The sequence below is a fragment of the Diorhabda carinulata genome, chromosome 6 (genome assembly GCF_026250575.1).
Source record: "Diorhabda carinulata isolate Delta chromosome 6, icDioCari1.1, whole genome shotgun sequence".
NCBI classification, from domain to species: Eukaryota; Metazoa; Arthropoda; class Insecta; order Coleoptera; family Chrysomelidae; genus Diorhabda; species Diorhabda carinulata.
The window spans coordinates 10319411-10346329 of NC_079465.1; the positions used below are offsets into that span (position 1 = coordinate 10319411).

At 33.0% G+C, this 26919-nt stretch overlaps 1 protein-coding gene across 3 annotated transcripts in view; it reads right to left on the minus strand.

Moving 5' to 3' along the window:
• Positions 1 to 3204: 3204 nt before the first annotated feature.
• LOC130895309 (facilitated trehalose transporter Tret1-like) overlaps positions 3205 to 26919 on the minus strand; it is a 66102-nt gene continuing 42387 nt past the window's right edge. Inside the window, exons 1-2 of one of the 3 annotated variants that reach the window (XM_057802536.1) lie at positions 25289 to 25611; positions 3205 to 5778 (exon numbers count right to left, since the gene is read on the minus strand). In XM_057802536.1, coding sequence (XP_057658519.1) covers positions 4442 to 5725 — 1284 coding nt within the window. In that variant the 5' untranslated portion in view covers positions 5726 to 5778; positions 25289 to 25611 and the 3' untranslated portion in view covers positions 3205 to 4441. Of the gene's footprint in view, positions 5779 to 15887; positions 16084 to 25288; positions 25612 to 26919 lie in introns of those variants that run through there. The other 2 variants (XM_057802533.1, XM_057802535.1) reach the window with 2 other exon arrangements.

Below are 26919 nucleotides of genomic sequence, written 5' to 3' on the forward strand. Positions count from 1 at the left end.
AGCTTGTATTGGGATAATTTTAAGCTCTTTGGACATCGAGTAAAGTAACAATCACAATTTCCTCGACTTCAAGACCAGCTCGATTAGACCATACAACGCTGCTGAATCTGTAGATTTGATTGGTTACTATATTTACAGTTGCTTAAGACTTCCACCGTCTTCCTATTATCTCAGACACAAAAGAAGATAATGTTATTGGACTATGTTTAGTTGACTTACTCTCTTTCCATAGTTCTGATCTACTATGACAAACAAGCTTAAACTATCTCACATCAATATCGTAGTGGAACTCTAATTCCAACAACAGTAGCATGAGGTTAGAGATAGAATTTCCAGAAAATTTATTTATAGTTGATCCAATCCTGCTTGTGTAGTTACCAATGGTTAAATTTCAAACCAGAATGCTTGACCTATTCCATTCAGTCTCTATATGCATCTAGGACTGTTGAGACTGGCAAGAAGACAATTATTAGTTCTATACTGAAAACAGTGTTTACACACTCACAATTACACTGTTTTGTCTTCACAGACTAAAAATAAACTGGTTTACCTTCAGTCTCTGAAGACCATAAACTTGGTTATCGACTCGCGCGTCAGACAGTGTAATTGTGAGTGTTGGTGTAATGGTGGTGTAAACAGTGTGTTCAGTATGAATATCACCAACGGTTCTAGCTCACTTATTATTTCTGCTAGATATTTCCAGATGTAGTATGATCGTTATTTCCTCCCCAAAACCTAACACTTTCATGGTTTTCGCTTCTCATGGCAAGGACATGTTAGATACACACACAAACAGTTTGTACATTTGCCAACATAATAAATTTATTTCATCTGTTTCTCCATTGTGTAAAATGTATATTAGGGTCCCTGCTAGATTTTATATTAAATGGTAATGGTAATTTATATTGTTTTTTTTTTTCGAATTCCAATTTCTCAAATGTTAACCGAAGATACTTTCTTGACAAAATCAAAGGCAAATCCATATTAACAGATACCTCTGGAAACTGTAGGGCATGACAGGAATTGAAAAATTGACATGTCGTATGTATAGTTGGTTCTCAACTGACTTCAGCATTATACTAACATCTAAATAACATGCGTAAACAGAACAATGATTTTCGGTGATTTTCGATATACTAGATGCTGTTGCAATGGCTTTTGTTTTCGTTGATATTTTGTATCCTGACCACAGTTTTTTCCACTAAGATATTCCGTATAGAGATTTAGAATTATAGCGTAAGGGATAGTCCCCATAATTCCGAGCAGTGCATTCCAATAGACAGTATGTTGTGCTATATTTTTGTTTTTAATGCGGTCCACCAAACGACTGATATTTATATAATTCGTGGGATTATATAGGTGATATGGATCCATCTAGCCAAAACAGGTTTCAGGCTCTACTTTGCTTCGCTAAAAAGTGTCATCTGCTTTTTGGGCATGCTTCACGTGAGCTTATCTAGTTTCGCATTTCATTATAAAAATATTATTCTATTTTTAAATTATTAATACAGCCGACTAGCAATACAGAGAATGAAAATGTCATTCGCTAGTCCCTTCAAAGATTGAATTTTTTATTTATGGTATCCTGATGACAGTTTGAGTATGGAGGTTGTCTGAGAACTTTCTGACCAAGTAGGTATTGGCTTTACACCCCAAATAATAAATATCTATCCTGTTATTGAAAGTTTAAGGAGATAAAATAGGAAAGAGTCGGTATGTGGTCAACTAATTTGAAGTGCAATTGGTAAATTTTAGCAATGACTCTCCCCAAAGTGTAAAAAGGTGTGTTTTCCTTCGAATCAGTCACTTTTCACAATTTCTTCTTTCACCTTATCAAACAATGATTTGTAATACACTAATGTTTCACATTTTTCAAGAAAGTTGCTGAGCACAATCCAAAAAAAGGCCGTTATCACTTTGCAGGCCGATGAAACCGTCTTTGCCTTTTTCGGAGTACGTTTGCCTCTTGCAATCCACGTCTTGACAACTTTTTTCATTTCACATATGTAGTGGTAGATCCATGTTTTTAAATATATTTGGGAAACGACGTAAAAAATAACTCATTCTTCTTAAATCACGTCAATAAAGCCTAAAAAATGCTCTTTGTACAAAGTGAACAAATGTGACATGATATTTTCGAGTTCCGTACTCTCATCGTCAGCCAAGCAGATATGGCCACGTTTGAATTTAGTTATTCAGAATTTTACAGTACAGCTCTGAGTTAATTTGTGCAGGCATATTGCATATAATTGGGTTTGAAGCTGAGGGATTCATACTGGCTGATAAGTTGGAAATTCCAATTATCTTTAAAAACAAAGTGTTGATCTACAAAGCAATCCTCAAGCCCATATGGACCTACGGAGTCCCATTGTGGGGATCAGTAGCCAACTACAATATACAATATTGAAATTCTGAAGCGATTCCAATTGAAGGTCCTACAAATTACCGAAGATGCTCCTTGGTTTGTGCAAAACTTATAGTTTATAGTTATAAATATAGGTCAAGCCTCCATCCAAACAGATTGGCGTAGACTAAAAATCATATTCCTTATGATCAAATTAGTAGGTTTTAACGAGTGTTAAGGTGCGTCTCCATTGAACAAACAAAACATTAGTGTGTACCCAATAGCCAAACCTAATTGATTTAGGTATTCATTATAGCTGTAGAGAAAGTAATCAGTGGATTTCTTTCGGCCATGTGAATTTGTATTGTATTTTCACATAATTTTTTGATTATTATTATTTGTCTATCTAACCCAAAATTCAAAGTACAATTCACATCCACATACAAATACCAAATTTGTATACAAAACACGAACTCTGACATCAGGGGCAAAAATTTGAGCATTCATAATATTTACATCATAAACTAATTTTACATAACAACTAGTTTTATTCATAACAATTCATCACTCATAGAAATTATAATAACTATTATTATTAGGTTGACATCCATCTCTCGATCACTACGCCAACATTGTGGCAACAGAGTGAGATAACTAAGGGCCTGTCAAATGAATACCCTCATTTCAATAGCTGTACGTAAAACCTTGACTATAATGAAGTTTAGCACTTGTCCGTAATTCACCATATACTTCGCTAGGCTCGTTTTGCATTAGCCAATTGTTAGACGGCTCACGTAGCTTGTAACGTACTTAAAAATAATAGTTTTTGCTCGGTAGAATTCAATTTCAAGAGAGACACAGATTTTTAAAGATTTATTTTTCACATTTCTACAATATAATTGTATATGAAGTTATCAAAAAGTTCGTAAAATTGAACAAACGTCTCTTATATTGAAAATTTTCATTCTAAAATGAAATTCACCATATACAGAGGTCGGCATAAGTCAGGCGCGCTCTCAAAAAATCGGTGTGAGTCCCGCAATGCTGATAAGTTTGGCAACGCTGTCAAAAAACATTAAAGCGAAGCCACGTTCGTGTTTCAGACAGTTGAGTCTGTGTCATAACACGATCTTGTCGAGTAAACCGCGTTTTAAGAATTAAATTACCAATACAAATTCACGCTCCAAGAAATAGTTTTTTTTGTTACGTCGTATCTGCATACGAACGCGAATTACGAAACAATTTGTTCGACAGTGTAGAAAATGTACCAGAAATTCGTAAAAACTAGCTCGGCTGCCGACGCGTCTCGTTCTGAACGACGGTATCTGTAACAACTAACGAAAATATGGAAACAATGGCGCTGGCGCTAGTTGAGCAACCAAACCATTGTGTAGTGCGACTTCAAATATCCAATCGTTCTTTAACACGAATGCTGAAACCCATACCTTATCGAATTTACCGTCTGCGTCTCCTCCATGATTTCGATCGCAAATTGAAATTTTGCGAGTGGTACCTCGGATGCAGTCAGGGTGATCCGCAGTTTTAGGATTCAATTCTATGGTGAAATGAAGCAACCTTCCAGCTGAACGGTACAATCAATCGGCATAACTGCGTATACTAGAATGATCAGAATCCTCAAGACTTCATTAAAGAAGAAGTAAACCTGCCTGGTGTGTGTGGGCTGGTCTGGTGGGTCCGTACTTTTTTGAAGGTCACGTCACGGCACAAAGTTATATATAAATGCTCCAAGATTTACGTGGGCAAATGGACAACGAGCCAACACTCGCGAACATCCGTCATTTCATGCAGAATGGAACTTAGCCGCACTACGCGTTATGTGTATCTTGATGTTCATTTTGGTGAATGGTTAGGAAGACGAAGAATCGTTGAGTGGCTCGCACGGTCATGGGACCTTTCTGTTATTCATTTCAATAACTTAATTTTGATGCTGCATTTTTTCTCTTAATGCAAATTTGTTGCCTCACTTATGCTGACCTCTGTACGATAATATTTATTAACAACATTTCAGTACAGTATAACAATTTACAAATTTTATCCTAGACAAAAGTTGATTTGACTAGAAATAATATATAATCATTAATTATAATGTTTCAATAAATTTTGTATTTCCAAAATGCTTCTTCCTTTTGTTTCAGGTAAATATAAGTATATTAATAAACCTCCTGTGAAGCTAGCAAATCCAAATATACCCATACACCAATGGACTCCAATCATTTCAGCCGCCAACGGATATGAAGCTGAGTAAATGGTATATAGAACGCCACTTACAGCCATAATAAAAGCAAATGCACTAGTTCTCAATTCAGAAACAAATAATTCGCCAATAATCACCAAAGGTAATGTACCGACTCCTATAGAATAAGAAACGATATAAACTAAAACTCCTACAAGTGGTACCCACTTGAACTGAAGGATCAAAAGTGATTTTATTGAGTTTAAATAGAAAAATATACCCAGAACTGAAATAGCAGATCCCATTCCAAGAGATGAGGCGATTAGTAACTTTCTTCTGCCAGATTTTTCAACGACAAAAGAAGTGAAACCGAAACTTACTGTTTTTATCAATGCTACAATGATTGCTATTGTTTCACCGGATAAATTAGAACCAGAATGATTGAAAATTGGAGCCAGCAATGACATTATTATGGGTACACCGCAAAAAATTTGTACAAGTGATGGTAAGGAGCCTAAAATGAGTCCTAGTCTACATTCTTTTGAACTAAAAAGTCGAACCAAACGAGCTTCTTTCATTTTATCATCTAATATTAATGTTTTCGAGATTTCATTGAAATCGGAGTTTAATTCTTCTTCTGTTTTATTATTACGCAGTTGTTTCAATGATTTCATACAATGCTGATTTTCTCCTTTTGTTAACAAATACACTGGACTTTCAGGTGCTAAGAGGAATAATGAGAATGGTATCAGCGGAATCGCTGTCAGAAGCGTGAAAACGGTATAACTAATCATTGGACCAATTATGAAGGAAGCTAGTTCTCCAATCGGTACAAAGAATGTAAAGAGACATCCAAATTTACCCCTATTGTGATTTTCACAAATCTCTGTTAAATATATAGGGGCAAGATTGTAATATGCACAAAGGAAAATTCCAATCAACGTATGAAAAAGAATCATGACAGTGATATTTTTACTAAATGCTAGACCTATTATAGATAAAAATAAACCAATACAAAAACACATCATACTTTTCTTTCTTCCAAATATGTCGCCTATTTTAGGTAATATGCTTGTTCCAATAATTGATAGAATTCCTGGTACGGCAAAACAGAGAGATACTTCAAATGTCGTTATTGGTCGGGCTAGTGGATTCACACTTGTGTCATTTGATTGCAACTTGACCATGACGGGTGATAACCACCCCGTACAAGCTCCTATTGTGAATGAAGGTATAACTCCTGCAAAAAGTAAAAAAATTAATAGTAAAAGTAAGTAAAATTCCTCACTTCTAGGAACAATTTACAGTTATTTAGCAATGAACGATCTTAATTTCAAGTATAATTGATAAATAATATTTCATGTTTTATATACATTCCGACAGGATGAAAATTGAAATCATTTATTCAAGAAAACGTATTTGAATGTATATATATATATATATATATATATATATATATATATATATATATATATATATATATATATATATATGTAGTCTGTGGTTAAAACCAAGAATAGTTTCCAGATTAAGTACAGATGATAATTTATAACCGTATATCAATCAAGACTAACCAAGTCGATGAATTTTCAGAACAATATGTGCACATTACTTGAGAAATTCCATCATTCTTAGGAAATATTTGATTTTCTTCAACTTTTTCCCAGAGTGTACAGACGATTATACTATCGCTTTTACATACATTTTCATATAAAATATGATGAAAAATTTTGATTAATAACAAGATAAAGTGTTGGTAGATATTTTGAATTCATATTCTTCGAAATGCTGGGATAAAAATGTATTTATATCCCAACGTTGCAATCTTCACTGCTAGTATCTCTAAACCCATGTCCATCAAGCTTATCATAAATTGGTATATTTGATAATATTAATTAACACAACCCCTTTCTTAAACGTAAAAGGTTGTCAAAACTGCATCATACGAGAATGTTATCAGTCCAGGATTTTTAAAACGTATCCGGCAATCTTTTAGACGTCGAGAAGATACTTGTATTTCAGCTGAAGCCCCACACTATTAAGATATGCCCTAAAGTGTACCATTTTTTGTTTATATCGGTGACAATGTAACTGCTTTCATTAAGATGAATTCCATTTACACTAAAAGTTCCTTTATTGAGAATTATTCTGTCTACTGACATATAAACTTATCACATATATTTATAAAAAGTTTTCATCTCAAAATGAAATAGCAAATACCCCTCGGCAATATTTCACTTTGGAAACATCCTATATTTTCTACAATATTGTAAGGCCCGCTTCTAAAATAAGGACGTCATCAGTGTTGGCTGATATCTTTCACAATCGGGGAAATCAGCTTCCGAAAGTGAACGGTGACGGATGACAGAGGCAAAAATAGATTAGTCGGCAATTGTTTCATTACTGTTGTAACATTCACTTTCACTTTTGTATATTAAAATTAACATATATTTAATTTTGGGTAGAGTGCAGTACCATCATTTTGACCTTCGGAAACCGCAATAATATCATAATTAAATATTTTAGATATCATCGAAAGAATTTTCCTAGAAAACGTTACAGCATTCACACTTCTCCGTTGACTTGAAATTGGTTCGTGCACGAGAGTATACGAAGTTCTCAAATATTATCAATTTTTCTGATTATTCGAGTGATTTGTCGCTGTAATTGTTTTCAAATAATGTCCAGGTAAGAAATATAGTATATCCAGAAATATAATCGCCACCTGTTAGCTGCAAACTTCATTCAGTTGGTCACAAGAAAATGATAATTTTGTTTTGGGACATATACGTCCCATTGGTTATGTTTTTTGGGATCTTTTTGTCCCATTGGTAATTTTGCTTTTATTTTTTGCAGAAAACTGAATCAGGATGAATTACAGTACATAGTTGAACATTTGTCTGATATTGAGCGCCCTTATGAAGAAAGCGGTTCAGAATTTGAACCTGACGAGTCAGAAGATAATGTCGGATAATGGGGAGTCGAATCTGTCTACAGAATTTCCAGGAGTAAATCATCTTGGGTCTACTGCTCGGAATTCAGGAGGAGATTCTGAAAACAATGAAGAACTAGAGAATATTAGTTCAGATAATGAGGTACAAACTGCCTCCCCACTTGTTTCTTCGGACACTTGGAAGAAACTACACACGCAATTCACTCCAAGAAAAAATGTCCCTAGTGCTAAACCATGCAGTAAGTCTTTTTTCATGGATTGCACAACAAACTATTGAAAGATTTAATTTACTCAATAAAGATGAAAAGCAAAAGACTGTTCTAACCGATAAGCACGAGATAATGATTTTACTGGGATCCTATTTCATATCTTTATCTTACAATAGGGTTCCAACATTCCAACATTATTGGTCTACTAATTCCTCAATAGGAAACACTGCAATCAAAGAGGCCATATCCTGAAATAGGTTACAACTTTTGTCCTCGAAGATGTACTTCAACCATCCTGAAAAAAACGAGAACGCGACTAAACTGTACTACATTTCAAATGTTTCAGAAAGCAAGAAGTGAGAGCACTTTCCAAAGTATTGATGAAGCCATGGCTAAGTTCAAGAGCAGGAGTTCTCTGAAACAGTACCTCCCTTTGAAACCTACAAAGCTAAGAATAAAAATATGGGACCGCTGTGATTCCAAAATAGGCTACACATATGATTTTAATATTTATTGTGGAAAGAATGGCAACGGAGATGCCGAATCCACTCTTGGAGAATCAGTCGTCACGAAGCTTTCGTCTTCAATAAAAGATCCAGAGGTTAGTTTATGTTTTGATCGTTTTTTCACGTCGACGAAACTAATAAACAAATCTCTATTTGCTTGTGTTGGCATAGTGATTGGTAATCGTAGAAACATGCCTAAATTCGAAAAAAAGAAAAGAAACACAGTGGAAACTGAATTTGTCCATAATCAATTTGGTACTACGGCGGTTTTGTGGAAAGATACAAGAGAAGTAACGCTGCTCTCAAATTGTCATGGAAATGATATGACCTTGGTGAACAGAAAAGAAAAAGATGACAATAAAAAATGAAATTCCTTGTCCTAAAATTGTGGCCCATTACAATAGGCTCATGGGGAGTGTTGATCTTATCTTATGACATGGATCATAAGTCTTTAAAGTGGTTGAAAAAAGTTTTTACCGTTTTTTTATGACCAGTGCGGTAAATGCATGGATTATTTGGAGAGAAACACATCATAAGAAAATTTCTTTCCTGGATTTTATGGTTCCACTTGCGGAGTCAATGATTTCGGAGGCTCGAAAATATGCCAAGGTTGTTGGAAAACGCCAATACGGCAGACCATCAAAATCGTCCACAGGGTTATTGAATGTTGGGGATCATCTTCCAAATGAAGGACCAACTCGTAGGAGATGTCACAGTTGTACAAAAAATGAGAAAGAAAAACGCACAACAACCTCCTGCTCAGCTTGCAATGTTCCTCTGTGCAAAAATTGTTTTTCTAGTTTCCACAGGGATCTATGTGTTCCACTCTCTTCTAGCTATCTCCTTGAAATAAAAAATAAATCAATAATTTTTCCATATCAGTTGAGTGTTGAATAGCCCATTAAGCTGTTTATTACCATAATTACTTGCGAAAAACAATTGGGAGTGAAAGGGTTAGATTAGATATTCAATCTGTTGAAAATTGTTATTCTATAAAAAGTTATTTAATACGAACGATTTGAGCAGATAACATGTAACAACAATGTAATAACAGCATAAACTTTTTCTTTATAAAATCTACCCCCTATAGGAAAAATTCAAGAGCATTTGGATTTGGATATATGTATATATTCCGAATTTTGTTCCAGAATTAAAAACAATGCTAATTAAATTATTGTTATTGATATGTTGCTGATAATTATTGACTGATTGTTATAAAATAAGAATACATTGATTAATTAAAACGGCTGGGTAAAGTATTTTTATCTAATTCCGCTATCAAGTGTGATACATGTCACTCCTTCACATTATAAATGTCACATTTTTCATAACCTTCATGTATCAATTTTGAAAAAACTTCACGTAACTGTTGTTAGTGTCAAAGAATTATTTATAAATTACTATAATAACGGATAATTTCAATTTAATAATATTAATAAAACAACATCATTAGATAGATATTCTCTTGATTTTCTTGTTTAATGTTAATTTCATTTGTACCAGTGATATCCACATTTGTACCAGGGGTTTGGCTCAGAATGTTTTCTGAAATTCTTCTCTTATTTTTTGATGAGCAATCTTTGCTGCTAACTTTCCAATGGTATTTTATGCCCACGGACTGTAAGACATATTTTCTATTATAATATCGCAAAAAAATCTGTCGTGCTCTACAGCAGGAGATCTAATATTTCTATACTTTTCGATGAGGTTAATAAGCTGTACACCAGCAATATTTCCAGGAGTGACCACAGATTCACGAATAGATTGTGTTTCACCTTCAACCAATACGTCTCCTTGTAGGGACGTCAGTTCAGCCTTCATGCAAGCTCCGCAATCCCTAATATCATTGCGACGTAAGGAACAGATTCATTTAATAATAAATTATAAACATATCGTGAATTATGTTATATATTTGCAAATAGAAATATTTAATCTTCAGCCACTTTTATAAATCTTTCCACATTCTCATTCGTCAAAATCTCCAATTTCAACATTGAGTATGTAGTCCACAGATTCGACGCCTTTTTAATGTTTTTAAATTTCCAAAATAAGAAAGTAGAACCTTTTCATTGATGTTCCTTATATTTCTCAAATCTCACCAGTTTTGGTAGGCCAAGTGCGTACCTACTTCTTTATTTTTTAGGTATTAAACTACCCACTGCAGCATTTGCAGGTTCTCGTACTACAAATGGAATATCTGATTCACTATCCGAAGACATTTCAAGTAGTTACTTCTGACTTGAATCCACTTATTTTGAAAAATCGTTGATTGCTTCCATAGTAACAATACTTCTTACACCATTAATTTCCACAATATTTTCATTGTAATTGAAGATTCTATTGAATATTATAAAAGCGCGGAATTAAATAAAATATTGTACGTAAACACACGTAATTTGCAAAACTCACTGGCGTTCCTTTTGGCAAATATTACGCCTGATGAACAATATCGTTCTTTTAATAATTAGTTACGTAAGCAACTAGTATTAATTATTATTCAATAATCCATTTAAAATATTTATGGACATTCGTTTTCGTTGACATCTCTCATATTTCATATAAGTTTATTCTTATAATGAAAGCAGATAACAAAACTGATTGTGAATGTTTCTTATCACAAAGTCAGTCATGTCATTTGTAACAAGCTTGTCGCGTTTTCAATGAAGTTTATAGTAAAGACAATATAAGACTCGAGAATAGAATTTAACATCAAAAAATGCAAAAGGATATTAGTAAACCAATAAAAGGAACATGAGGAAGATATTATAGTAAAAGTTGGAACAGAGATCAAATTTAAATAACTGGAAGTAGTTTTCACGAATTATGAAAGAATAAATATATAATAGGATAAACAGAGCAAGAAAAGCCAATCAAATATACTCTGTCTCATATAGAATTATATTCGGGAAAAGTGGAATAGGCAAAGTCATAAAAATGAAGATATACAACTCAAAACCTTCACCTACGTTAATATATCGAAATTATACCTGAGTTATGAACGGATACATATTAAATAAATTAAGCAGAGAAGAAACAACTGATAACAAGAGAAATGAGGATAAGCAGGATGAGAAATGAGGTAATTATAGAAAAGCTCAAAAAGGAATCAATAGGTAAGTTATTTAAACTGGTACACATTAAGAGAAGAACACCACAAAGCATATCAATACAACTGACAAAAGCAAGAACAAATGATTTACGCCCAAGGTACATCTTGTCTGTGTTTCAGGTACATCAGCCCCAATATACCTTAGACAATATCTTATTTTTAACAAAGGTCTTGTGACACGGGCGGTATTATGGTAGGGTTTACATTGTTATTGTTTTTATATCTATTTTCTGTATATTTTTCGCTTTTCGAAATCTAATGTTTCCTATACCTAAATTCCACAATGTATGAGTTATAGCTACATTATCGGGGTATAAGGGGTGACGATAAGAACGGTGATAATATCAGCCCAAATATAAACCTCACCTGATCGAGTGGTGACTTTGTCATCCGGTGCACCCTGTTGGACAACAGACGAGACTCTGGCGATCGAGTAACAGTGTTGAAAGTAACGGGACGTAGTGTCGTATATACCCAGGATAATGATCGTAATCATGTCAGACAAAAAGAAAGTTCCGGGCAAACCTTAAATGGTCCGATGGTGCTAAGCATCCCTGGGTATGACTACAAGATATTATGCAAAAAGTGCCGACATGAAATGTAAATAGCTTGTACAGTCCAGGAAAGTTGCACAATCTTATAAAGGAAATGTTACGGTTACAAGTGAATGCAATGGTATAAATGAAATTAAATAGTCGGGCTCAAGTACTTTCGGCGATTATATACATAGCGGGCACCGGGTGATCGACCGAATCCTCTCATATGAAACCAAATCGACTATTACCTTAATAAAGAGAAGATTCCAAAATTGTATTAAGAGAGTGGCGGCTTATCCCGGTGCAAATATTGCGTCTGATCACAATTCACTGATTGCGAATATAAAACTTCGGCTTTCAAAGATCAAGAAAAACAGCTAATAACAAATATATGGACACGAGGAAACGGAATGAGAGACCAACATCTTAAAGCAACTTATAGTCGACATATCAACGAGAACCTAAGAAAAATAGAACAACCTAACCTAACCTAACCAATTAAAACGGGTGACGGACGAAATTCTTGAATTAATGGAACAAAGTAGACTACACAGAACCCAACAAAAACAACAGAACTGCAAAGAAACACAACAAATGAATACTAATGCGGCCCTCTCATTATCCGAAATGACGTAGAACACACCATAAAAGTAGCAAAGCTGGGTGAAGCTAGTGCACCAGATGACATTCCCACCGAGGCTATATAACTGTTCGAAGACGATAACATTGACATGTTGTTATACCTTTTTAACATCTATAGCTCAGGTCAATTTCCAAATAATTGGGTCTACTCAACTTTTATAATGATTCCTAAGACATCAAAAGCGGTAAAATACAAAGATCATCGACTGATCACTTTAATGAGTGCTTTGCTGAAGCTATTCCTCACACAAGGATGTTCATAATGAAGAACTAAATAAAGTGACCCAGTTTGGTTTCAAAAGTGGTATAGGTAAACGCGAAGCAGTTTTCTACCTAAATACCCTCGTTCAAAACTATATTGACCAACGAAAAGACGTTTATCGACTACGAGAAGGCGTTTGATACCGCCAGGCGTGACACTTTAATAAAAACGCAGAAGATCGGCAACATCGACATCAGAGATATAAGAATTATTCAAAGCCCTACTAGAATCAGAAAGTACGGGTTAGCCTGAATCAGACAATGAACACAGAAGTTTTAGGAGGGTTACGCCAGAGGTGTATTTTGTCTACTATGCAGTTCAACCTCTATGCAGAGGTTCTTGAAGGCTCTGATTATGGCGTTAAAGTTAATGGATACCCGCTGAATAATATTCGCTACACGGACAATTCGGCAATACTCACAGACAACGTACTCGAGATGCAATGATTACTAGATACAATTAGCAATATTGGGAAATCACATGTCTTAAAAATAAATGCAACAAAAATCAAGTACATGGTAATAAGTAGAAATACAATTTTAAGTGCCGAAGTGCATATAGTTAACACGACTATCGAGCAAGTGAAGACGTTTAAATATCTAGGGAAAACTATAAATGAGAAATGGGACTCTCAGCAGAAAATTGAATGTCGCAATGATAATGCAAGAGAGGCTGTCATTAAATTTAAACCGATGTGTATAACCGTAATCTCTCCTTTGACCTTAGGTATAGAATGGTCAAATGTTATGTGTAGTCAATTTTACTGTACGGCATGGAAACATGGTAGTTAAAGATATCGTCCACTAGAAGCCTTCGAAATGTGGATCATTTGAAGAATGTTGCGTATACCATGGACGGACAGAGTGACTAACGAGGATGTATCAAGAACAGCGGGGAATAAGCGAGAGTTGTTCAACTTGATCAAGGTGCGAAATGTTGGATACTTGGGTCACGTTCCTAGAGGAGAAAGATATACAATATTCCAATTGATAATAAAAGGAAAGATCCAAGTAAAGAGACGCGTATGCCGAAAACAAATGTCATGGCTACGCAATATACTGGCCTAAATAACACCGGTGTGCTAACATTATCTCCGTCGAAGTTAAAATGATACATTTAGATGGCTATAACTGCTACAATAACAAATTTGACATTTCAATAAATTATTATTGTTGAAGTTTATTGAAGGTCACAAGGGATTGTTTATGTGAAAAAAAAAACGAATTGATATTTTAATGATATCAGGATATGGTGAAAGGAATAGCAGATAACAAGAAACGTGTAGATCTACTGTCAGTAAATTAGTAAAAAAGTTTAAGAAACTGGTTCAGTAAAAGATTTATCCAAATCGCATCAACTGAAAACAAATCCTTAGATGTTTATGTCCTGTTAGAAGACGATCCACACTTGACTACTAGACAAATATCCAGGGAACTTGATATTTAATGAAAATTTTACGTGATAATAAATTCCATCCATACAAAGTAACGTTGTTTCAAGAGTTGTCAAATGACGATTTTGATAGACGTGAAGAATTTGCAGACCTAATGATGGAAAAATGTTACAATCAAAACGATCCAAATGATGCGGCCACTTTGTATTAATGGAAACGTGAATTAGCATAATTGTAGATACTTATCACGTAACAATGCTTGTTGGATGCGTGAATCCCACACTCAATATCCCGAAAAACTGAATGTATGGGCTAGGATGATAGGCGACAAAATAATTGGTCCCTTTTTCATTGATTTACTGAAAAATAGTATCATACCTGAATTGGCTCGGGTATTTCCAAATCCAAGTAGGTATTTACAATTACATTCAATAAAAACTTCCTTATTACAAATTTTCAGACAATAACTATATCCCAAACGACAATACTTGGCTACAGCAAGATGATGCGCCACCTCATTATACGTGTGTTCTAAGGCAATACCTAAATAATATGTTTTCCAGAAGATGGATTGGAAAGCGTGGTTTTATCGAATGGCCCCGGCGGTCACCCGATATGAATCCTTTAGACTATTTTCTTTGGGGACACTTGAAAAACATCGTTTATAGAACGAAACCTGGTAATATTCAGGAAAAGTTTTAAAAATCGCATAGCTTGTTGCATTGAAGTGAATGGTCAACATTTTGAGCATCTGCTGTAATCGCTTTTACTGTGTGTTTTCTAAAATTCGTAATTTTCCTACCTCACAACTGTGGCTCTCCTTCTAACATGACACAAACATTTAAAGATTAGTATTCAGTTGTTTAAGGTTTTCTGCGCCATGATTTAGATAAATATTTTACTGCACCATTTTCGTTAGACTGATATGAGATTTTGCATTAACACATAAATTATTAAAAATTCATTATTATTCCGGAAAAAAGAGAGATCTGACAACAATGTAGATACCACCCTAATACCGGCCTATCATAAGACCCTTGCGCACAAAAATTTATAAAAATCGTACAAGCCGTTTCCGAGATAAATGATGCGTTCCATACATAAAACTCACTCTGTATATAGTTTAGGTTCACTTACTGCCTCATTATGGGAATAGTAGTATTTAGGTATAGGAAACATTAGATTTCGAAAAGCGAAAAATATAGAGAAAATATATATAAAAATAATAACAACCTAACCATCAATTACGAAAAAATAAAAAAACAAAATAGGTATGAGGTACAACAGATTCCCCTATAAAGAAAAAAACAGGTTTACAAAAGAAACACACATTTGATATCTAAATAACGTTCCCTTTCAACAAATCAAAAAACTTTTACAAAACTCAGTAAATTAAAGTACAAATTGTTTGAGCAACCGCCATATTTGAAGTCATGAAATCATATTTTTTCATAGAATAAGAAAATTTATTGAACTAGCAGGTGAAATGGAAAAATATATTTTCCATAATTTCACAATATTCCGTATATTTCATATAAACATATAATTCTCATTATATGAATATGTTTATACTGATATTATAATGCAAATAATCTTAATGCAGTTAATTTTCAACATCAAATAACAAGCAAATAGAAATTTAGTGAAATCTTTAGATAAATGTGAAGAGAAATACCTCCCATTTTACAATTGTGTTTCTGAAAAGTACATTCATCTATAGACTATAGCTAACCACTCACCTATGATGACAACAAAATATAAATACAATGTATCTGATCTTCGGACTACATTTTCGGGTACTAACTCAATAAAATTTTTTCCATCTTTTGGAATATATTTCGTTTCAACGGAATTCGTATTATCGATGTTAATATTTGTCATTTTTTTTTATTACACAAAGTTAAAACTGTTAATGTGTCTTATAATGAAATAATTAAGTGGAATGATATGGTTTTTTCTAGTAAATAAGATAACATATAATATTGTTTGATTGTCGATGTAGTGGTGATGGGGGCAAGTAACAATGAACTCTTAATACCTGTGTGGAGTTTACAGAAATTCTTATCTCAATTTGTAAGCAACATCGTATTTTATATAAGTATCAACAAAGTCATGATTTTCAAAAAAATTTAGTTATATTTTTTATGAATTATGATGAACAAAACATTATCTTTTGCTTTTACACGATACATTTACGTATTCATTTCGAATATTTATAATTGAATTATGAAAAAACATTGTTTTAAATTTTCCTGATTTATGCAATTATTCATATAGAGATAAGGAAACATTTGATTATTATTTCTGAACGTATGTTTTATCAAAGTGGAAATGAAGGATATAGCGGGGATATTCTGAAAAAGATATATACAGTGTGTTAAAAGAATAAAGTTCAATTCATATGTTCAGCTTTTAAAGTGATGTTGAAGTATTTTTAAATAACTCAAGCCCTCCACATAAATCAGTTAGAAGTATACCACAAACTTTTACTTCAGAATGAAATTTTTTTTAGTAGACCCTGTGGCGATTCAGCTATACACGATTCCCGACATTAATTTTTCAATAACATTATTTGTTCTTTTTGGGGACTAGTGTAAAGAAAAAGGTCAAAATTTAATAATGATGACGCGAAATAGATGTTGCTCTCAGTTTCGGTTTATGTTTTACCATTGAACTCAACGTGATACTATTTATTAATATTTCTGTTCAAAAAATGAAAATTGTAAGTATAACAATCACTCAATAAGTAGTGTGACTAATTAAGAAAAAGACATTTTTTTATCAAAAAATCGATTTTATCCATCAATGTTATCACTTCAAAAGCAATACAATCACTTCCACGCTTCCCTAACTTGATGGTGTATTTGTAGAAGGATTTGTCTCTTGCCTAAAAATAGACTTCAGTTTCAGTAATCACTTCTTCATTTGAGCTGAATTTCTTACCGGCGAGAATTTTTTTGAGATTAGCGAATAGCCAGTAGTCACTGGGGGCTAGATTTGAAATATACGGTGGATGAGGACGCAAATCGAAATGTAATTTGTTCAAATCAACAATCCTTGCCATCGAATTGTGAATCAGTGCATTGACTTGGTTGAACAGTGGCTTTTTCTTCAACATATTAGGCCGGTTTTTCTGGATTTTTGCATTCAAACAATCCAACAACTTTATGTAGTATTCGCTATTAATTGTCTCTTTTGAAGATAGTCGCATCCTAAAATACTGAAGTCATACCCTGCATACTATTGTGCCTTTGGACGCTTCGAACGTGGTTCACCAGTTGCACATAGTTGATGATCGTTTTGATTCCGGAGTGAAGTGATAAATCCATGTTCTATCCATTACGTGTAATCATGGCTAAACATTGCTCTGAACCATCAACACGTTGTTGTTTTTGATGACTGTGAGTAAACGCGGCACCCTACTGTGAAAAAAAGCTTCCTTATGGTCAAATATTCATGCATAATTGTAGACACTCTGTTTTCTGATATCTTTAATGCCTCAGCTATCTTACGTAATTCCAATTTCTGATTGTATAAAACCAATTTCTAGACTTTTTAATATTTTTGAAGTAACCACCTCAATTGGACGACCAGAATGATCACTATTATCGGTGTCTGCACGACTACGTTTAAATCCAGGAAACCAATAACAAATGGCTCTTTTCGATGGGACAGACTCCGGATAACGATTTTTCATCATGTGTGTCAGTCACACGACTTATTGACTGATGTAATATATGTTGTTATTTATTAAGCATGTTTGCGTGCTATAATAATACATTGTTAACTTGTTGCATCTGCAAAACAAAAGATAAGAAAGTTTACTTTTCTTCACAGATATTGAGAGCTAACCGAAATAAAAACTCAACTTAGATCGATAACTTTTAAAAGAGTGATAACTGTTCAGTTAAAATAAATATAAACTTGAATTGATTTTTGTCCCTTAACCTTTTTGTATGATTTATTACGAGGTTTGTTCAGAAAATACGTAAATTTATTTAATGTGCTGCTACTTAAGTTTCGAAATATTGAGATATATTGATGTGAATATGTTAAATCTGATATTGCCATCATAAAGTTCGACATTTTTAATTGCGAACATATTTAGAACGTGTATGACAGATTTAGTTGTTCACAAATACTAGAACCTTTTATCTTGGTCAAAAAAAGCAATAAAAACATCGTGTGTGTTGATTTTCTATGACTTTCGACGTGGAATGAACCAAGTTCGTCCAAAATCGGATGTTGTGCCAGAAAACATCGATGCTGGGCGTGAATTGATATTATAAGATCGTCGTGTGACATACCGTGAGATTGAGGCATATATTCAACATTGCATGAACATTTAAATGTAAAAATGACTTTTATAAGATTTTAAGAGGCGACAATCTTAGATCTATTCTTATGAACCCGAAATTAAAAAGCAATCGACTTTATAGGTCTTACAAGACGAGCCAAATCCAACAAAAGTTTTTCGCGTAAAAAGCGCGAAAAAAACGTCACCGCCTTGTTTCTTGGAATAACTGGACATATCGCAACCGTTTCATTATAGCAAAGTAGGACTTTCAATTCTAAATAGCACATCAGTATATGTTTGCCAGAATTGTTCGAAAAAATCAGAGAAACCAATCGCAGATGAAAAATCATTCTCCATGACGACAATGCGGTCTTTCACACATCAGTTCAAACAAAAACATTTTTGAACAGTCAAAATAGCAAATTAATAAGGCATTCGTTGTACATTCCTTGTTTGGCACCCCATGATTTCTTCGTATTCCCGCAGTTCAAAAATAAATTGAGAGGTCAACGTTTTTCTACACTCGAAGATGCGGTTTATGTCTTCAAATCACATATTTTGAAGGTAACCAACGCGACAAAAAATTTTTCAGTTCCCGCAATGCCTATTAATTAATAATAATCAATAACTTTATCAATACTTTATACCAGCATCGGTTATTACTTCATAATTTTCAAATGAAAATATTCTGAAAACGCTATACAATGTCGAGTTTTATAAAGAGTAATTTTTTGGTGTACAACTAAATGATATTTACTTTAAAATTTTCTATATAAATTCCAATATTGACAAAGTTATGTTCAATACTACTAGGTACGAACCGTGTAACAAGCGCCCTCTATGAGTGTCAGCCATAAAAATAAATTCATTGGATATTCTATAAACACAATTGCAGAATATTCCAATACCCATGTCGCATAAACATATATTGTTGTGATAAGCATACATTATTAAAATATTGAATTTAATCATGCAAATACACATACTTGAAAAAATTTTCGGTTTAACGTAATGCAAACATCTTATTTCTATATGTAGCCCCAAACAATGCCGCAGGAAATATCCGTTACTAGCAATATTAAAGTCAGCGTATTTCCCCGGCTGGAGACTCTTCCTCCGGAAGTGGTATTCGGCCTCTTTTAAAGTATTTGAACGATTGGAACTCAGATGGGGTGAATAATTAATATTAAATTAGACGCCAACAGCTTCTTAACGAACGACGTTAAAAGTGAATAAAAAAGATAGAAAAGCTGGAATCACCTTGCAGATTAAATTAATAATAAAAATCAAACAAACTAAAACTATCCCCGAGCACGGATTATCCAAATTAATATTTTTTGTTGTGAACATTGTGAAGGTTTAGCAATAAATAAATTTATTGAAAAAATAATAAATTCGCACTAACTGCGTATTCATAAGAGCACAATGAATAAAAAGCAGTTATTCATTAAAAACCACTTAGATTTGGCTACATCTCGATTTTTGAAATCTGTTTTGTGTTTAGGTTGGTATCCATTGACAAGGCGGTTACAAATATATAGGTGAAACTAATTAAAGTGAGTTGAAGGAATAATTAGTTCCAAAAAGGAAAGACTTATAGGTGTCCAAATTCCAGAAAGTATCGATTTCATACGAAAATTTTCAGTAATTAGTAGTTATTTCCAGTTTCATTGCTTGTAACAAATTGTATGATTTTTTATATAGCTTCCCTCTAATTAGCACTCTTCTATTATTCCATAATAGGAATGAAATTTCTTGTCTTCATGAACTATAGCCTACGGTGGTCGAGAGCAGCATATGTTTCCAACAAAATATGACCAAATAAAAATCTTTCCTTCATAGATATAAAGAAAAATCGTAAACACTTCACAAGCTGATAATTTAACTTTCGCACTTGTAGTATAATAAAGTATAAATTTTACTGTAGTTTACAAGGTATCATTTCACCAATATTGTATCTGATGCTGCTATTGAGAGTTATCTAGGAAACTAGATTTTTGTTAATGAAATTCTTAATAGAAATACAGAAAACTTTGGATATTATCCACGCCTTATTTTATTATTATGCAAGCAGCAATAATCAGTATTTTCTCTTTTGTAATTTATTATTATGGAGTTGATAAAATATTATATTGTTTATCACGGTTATAATAAAGTAATTCATAAATGCAAAAGCACGTCACATAACAAAATACTGAGAGAATTGATAGAAAACAAATTAAACTTGATTTCAAATTTATAAAGTAACTACATAATAAAAAGGATAAAAACTCAAAGTTATCTAGAAGGCACATCTGTTTTTATGAATTTGACACTAATAAGAAATTGTTTAACTAAAACAAATGGAAAATTCTAAGTCTGACACTGATAAGCAGTTGTTTAACTAAAGCAAATGGAATACTTACAATATTAGAGAGATACCAATTTAATTTTTTTAATTTGTTTTAAACGGTATATTAGTTCATAAAAAAAATAAATTCAAATACCTAAATGACGCGCTAAGACGCATTTGTTGTTACATGACTGAGTGTGACTGTGTATGACTTAGAAAGTAAGTAAACAGACTTAAGTGAGGTTAGAAGTAATTACATTTTAAACAGTTACTGGGATTTAAAAAAAAAAACACTTTCACGGCTGTGAATATTCAATTTTCTAGGATACGTATCGTTAATGAATTGTACCAGAATGTACAAACACTAGTATAAAAGCACCAAATAAAGTTTTCGTGCAAGTCCTTCGAGAGGAAAAGCGACGAAAACAATGGTTTCAAGCTATAAGAACGGATTACGTGAGCCTCAAACCTGGCAGGCCATTATATGTTTGTGAAGATTATTATTTTTTACTGCAGCTTGAAACAGATTTGGAAAATTATATGATGTGAAAACTAACACAATGCAACACAACACAAATTCGATTGCCAGTAAGAGCGGAGAAGGCATTTCGTGAAACACCTCGACCGGTGGCATTAAAACGACAATAAACTTTCAAAGTTATCATCTTTATGATTTCATTTTAATAAAGTTCAAGCAAACAAATGTGATTTACTCCACGTATTTCAGCTGAAGTGAATAATTAAGAATCAGAAAGAACGTAGCAACCATGAATGCATCTACCTTAGGTAGATTATCCGATCTTGCTTTGATAAATACTTTTTCGGCCATCATTTGAATTAGAATACTCTTTAAAACTTTTATCAAGAAACAAAACCGAACTAAATAACCAATTACCTCCACTTACAACAACCGAATGGCGTTTGAAAGGCGACACGTGGCGATCACAATTCAGAATTTACTTACTTTATACGTCACAACCGCAGTAAACAATAGAAACGTGTTTCTGTGTTATCATTCAAATCATCATAAATTTATATTATATGATAAAAAATTATCATATAAAATTAAACTACCTGCGTATTCCACTAAATCCATACAAAACTCAGTGCCTCTAAAAATTAATTTTTGAGTCGGAATCGTTGGGGCAAGATTTATTTGTGCCTATATAGTTGAATGATATTTGAAACATGATAGTGCTCCCGGATCTGATTGGGGTATTTCCAAATAATAGGGAAAACTTGGATCCCAGTATTTGGCACTAGCTAGATGTTAAACCTGTTCATTATGATCTTAATTTTAGAATGTTTCTCGATTACCAGTTAGAAGCAAGATGTATTGGAAGACGTGGATCAATAGAGTGGCCACCTAGGTCAGCTTATCATACTTTCTCAATTTTTTCGGTGGGGAAATTTAAAAACCCGAGTCCATCTTAATCGACCAGACAATTCAGAAGAAGTTATAACGAATTAAACATGAAATAAATACTAAGCTTCGCATATGATGGAATTCTCTATAGATCATGTCTACTATCATCTTGACGATGATGTAAGAAAAACACATTTTATTTTTTTGACTTATATGGAAAGACATGGAGTCAAATGAGCTGTTTGATGTGTTTTTACTCTTAGGTCGAAGATGAATATTGTATGTTTAATGAATTTTTTCCTTTACTTTATCATCGCCCATTATATATAAAAATTTAAAACATAATACGAAAAAAATTGTACTCGAGCAGTATTTAATCTGATAGGATATGATGGATCAGTAAATGAATTAAAATTATATTTTCCAATAAGAAAGATATTTGCGATGCACTTTCCAACTTGTTCCAGTTATGATTATCAAGCTCTTGAAAACATCTATGAATAATGTAAGAGCAAACTTATTCCTACATAACAAATTTAAAAATTACACATATTTTTTACGATTTTGCCGCAAATACCGATAAATCCAATGAATTTGAGGTAAGAGTATGATAAGCCACCCCACGACGATTATAATGAAACTGTATTCATAAACTATTGATGATACGAGAAATAAATTTTTCATATCTATTTTATGCGGAAACATTTAATTCCAGAGATACCGGAAGTGGCTATTATCTTAGGAAGGCTAACAGATATCGAACCATCGATAACTTTATTCGATAGATCTCATCAAGATGTATCTCTGTGTGAAAATTCATGATGATTGATGAATGCGCAGAAGAGTTTATGTGAAAAAAGTATGCAAATGCATTTTTATCAAAAAACCTAACCTAGCCTTACAAAAATTACTAAATTTTCATTCTATCCATTGATCTTTCGAAAAAATAATGCATTTGCATACTTTTTCCACAAATACTCTTCTGTGCATGCTTCAATCATCATGACTTTTAACACACAGATAGATCTTGATGAGATGCTGGTATGAAGTAATGATAAAAGTAATAATTAAACAAAAAATTTTGAAAAATGCTATTAACATAAAATAGAATTCAATTATAGTAGGTGTTCAAACTGTACGTTTTCACGAATTCACACATCTATCGTTTTTTCTAAAGAATCCATTAATCTTCCAAACGATTGGGAGTCAGATACGAGGTCCTTAAAGTGACGTTGAATTATGTCGTTTAATTCTTGAGGTGAATTTATCTCTGTAGCATAAACTTTTTCTTTAAGATACGACCGAACTGTCTAGTGCAAGGACTTACAATCGCATGACCGAGGATCCCAATGAATCGGAGTTTCTACACCTCTACTAATCCATCGATTCGGAAAATTGTTACTCAACCTATTAAGACACCTTCTATCAAAGTGCGGTGGAGCTCCATTGTGCATAAAAAATAGAGATCTTAGTTCGTTTAGCTTTAAATCTTCTCTAATATCTCGAATAAGAAATTGATAAAAAATCCAGGTACATATCACAATTTAAAATTCCAGGTATAATGTGATAACCTATCAATTTGTTACCTAAAGTTGCTGCCCAAACATTAATTTGAATGAATGTTGGTAATGTGATACCCTTTTGAGATGTAGATCTTCATCACACCAGTAGTGTGCATTATGGAACTTAAAGATACCTTATCGCGGAAAAGTGGCCTGGTCCGTAAAAAGAATACATTTTAAAAATTTTGACTGAGGGTCCTTTTTTGTAATGTGTGACAAAAATCCACTCTAACCGGTAGATCATCTTGCAATAACTCTTGGAATTGTCTGTAATTATAAGGATGTAGCTGTTACTCTTTAAGTATCCTTAACAATAATAATAAAACAAACACCAGGAGAAACTGGCCAAATATCCGGATCTCGCAGTTTAAAGTTAAACAGATGTGGCACTGCGCAAATATGGAAACAGTTCCAGTTATTATGTCAGCAGCTGGTGTCATGCTTAAGACTCTGCACGGCAAACTGGGATTACCAAAAAACACCTTCACCGATATCCAGAAGGTTGTACTATTGAATACTTGCCACACAGTGCGCAAGTTCATTATGTGATCCTTTTGATACTTTGTATCCGGGATAGGTAAATAATACTGGCCCTAAGCTAAGTAGTGCATAAACTTTTCGCTTAATAATAATAATAATAATAAGCAGCAATCTCTTTGAAGAGACCTAAGGCATATGATGACTATCCAGGATCAAGTTATTAACGCGAATAACTACAAGAAAAATATTGTTAAGTGTGCAACATCATCCACCAGAAAATAGTCAACAATTTCGGTCTTCTTAATACATATACGTACCTATTACAAGTACCAAACACAGAAGGTGCTCGAAAATGATGATTTTAGACTCTACTACGATAGGTCCATCATCACCATAGACAGGTGACGAATAACAGACCTGACATCGTGGTGATTGATAGAAGAGTCAATTCAGTTCTCCTTGTCGATGTAACCATACCGATCACTCGTAACGTTCTCAACAAATACCAGAAGAAACTAGCCAAATATGCGGATCTCGCAATTGAGATTAAAAAGATGTGGCACATCGAAAATGTGGAAATAGTCCCAGTTATTATGACAGCAGCTGGCGTCATGCCTAAAACCCTGCACGATAGCATCACCAAAGTGGGTTTACCAAAAAACACCTTCGCCGACATCCAGAAGGCTGTAATATTGAATACTTGCCACACAGTGTGCAAGTTCATTATGTGAACCGAGCTTTATCCTTTTGATACTTTGTATCCGGGATAGGTAAACAATACCGGCTCCAAGCTGAGTAGTGCATAAATCTTTCGCATAATAATAATAATAAAAATACTAATAATAATAATAATAAAAATAATAATAAAAATAATGATAATATTATTAATAATTAATAATAATAATTCAATACTACTGGATATACTACATATTCGTAAAAAATTTCAATACAATGTTGCCAGTAGTTGTAACAAATTCTTGTTGTAAAATCTGAGCAAATATTTTTCAGTTTTCTCTCTATCTTAGAGACGGGATCACCTTTTTTTGAAACACCCTGTATAAACCAGGGTTTTTTTTAACTATCTTTTTAGATTGTTTACTAACCTGTGACTATTTTTAAACATTGTTCATTCCCAATTCATTGTAATCCTTATCCATAGCGCCATAAATTGTAAATGAATAAGATTCAATTCCAGTTGTAAATTAAAGATCACTTTTATCACCATCACCAACAGAACAATTTGGCAATTGCAGTTTTCTGTCCTTTAATTTGATAAGATTGCTGTCTGCCACAAGTTTGAAAGGAACATGATTCATTTTATTTTTCGATTCGCAATGAAATAAATACGAAATACATCCGACCAATTAGGAGACTCCGATAAACTGATTAGAAAAATATACTGTGTTGACTGTTGTTGAATGCACACAATCTTCATAAGTGGCATATGTAGATATTGCGTATTCTTGGTCGATCAAAACAAAGTAAGAGAAGTGTATAAATCATTCATATATAAGTTGAAATCATTTTTATGTCCGTATTAGTATTAAAAGTAGTTAAAAATTCTCCTACAAGAAAATTTGGTCGTTGTTTTTATAGCTTTGATTATTTTTATCGACTTTTTCAGTTCATATCGTGCAGATCTTACGTGTATGATAAAAATATGCATGAAAATGAAAAATATAAAATATCAGTTTCGCGATTTTTCTATTTTTTCCACAATAATTGAAGTAAAAATAGACATTCGTCTGATAAAATTTCGTTGGTAGATTGGCAAGCTTTCATCGACCACCGAGGGCCATTGTATTGGGGCTTTAAATTTTTTGAACAGGCGGTGTTATTATCGAAACGATTCCATAATAGTAAAGTTATTGCCATAATTGATCTAAATATTCCCATAATGGTGTGTTACTCATACACTATATGGTTTATATCAAAATAAGTGGCTAGGGAAGTGAACAGAACGGGTTGATGATATCTCGGTCTCAAAGCTTAATTTGTATATTTATTAGCGAAAAACAAAAAAGTATTGAAATGACTTTATTATATTTTCATAAGTTCATAATATATTTCAATTGAAAAGTAAAAAAAAGTAAATTTCGTGTGAATTTGATAAATAACAATAAAAAGTTGATAGACTATTGAATTACAGGTTCGTTTCAACTCTCAATTTGTTTATTAATTAAAAACGAACAAAAAAGCCTGAAAGTGTTTTTATCGTATCTTCAATAGTTTATAAGTTATTTTAAAACAATGACTAAAAACAGAAAGAAAGCTACAAGTCCAAAAGTACAAAATGTTTGGTGCAGGGCAATGTGGCGCATTCGTTTGCAAAATTGTTTCAAGACGTATTTTTTTTTGAATGTCCGGTAGGTGCTCCTGATTAAGAAAGTGTTGATATTATTGTTTAAACAACGAAGAACTGAATAAGCCAAAAAAAAAATACAATTTTTGAAATGAATTCATTTTTTTTTATATTCTTTACAATATTTCGAATTAAAAAAGTCCTAACATCTATTATCACCTATTATCGTATCTCCAACCCATTAATTGTTATGAATTTTTTAAAATTCAAAATCCCCGAAAATCCTAATTTTCCTGAATTAAATATTATATCTAAAAAACTGAAATGTCATAATTTTTAATTTTTTATCAAATATTTCAGCTTTCTTAAGCAAATTAACCTAAATAGATTTGAAGAATTTTGTTTTCTTATATGTTTTATTCATGTTATAAC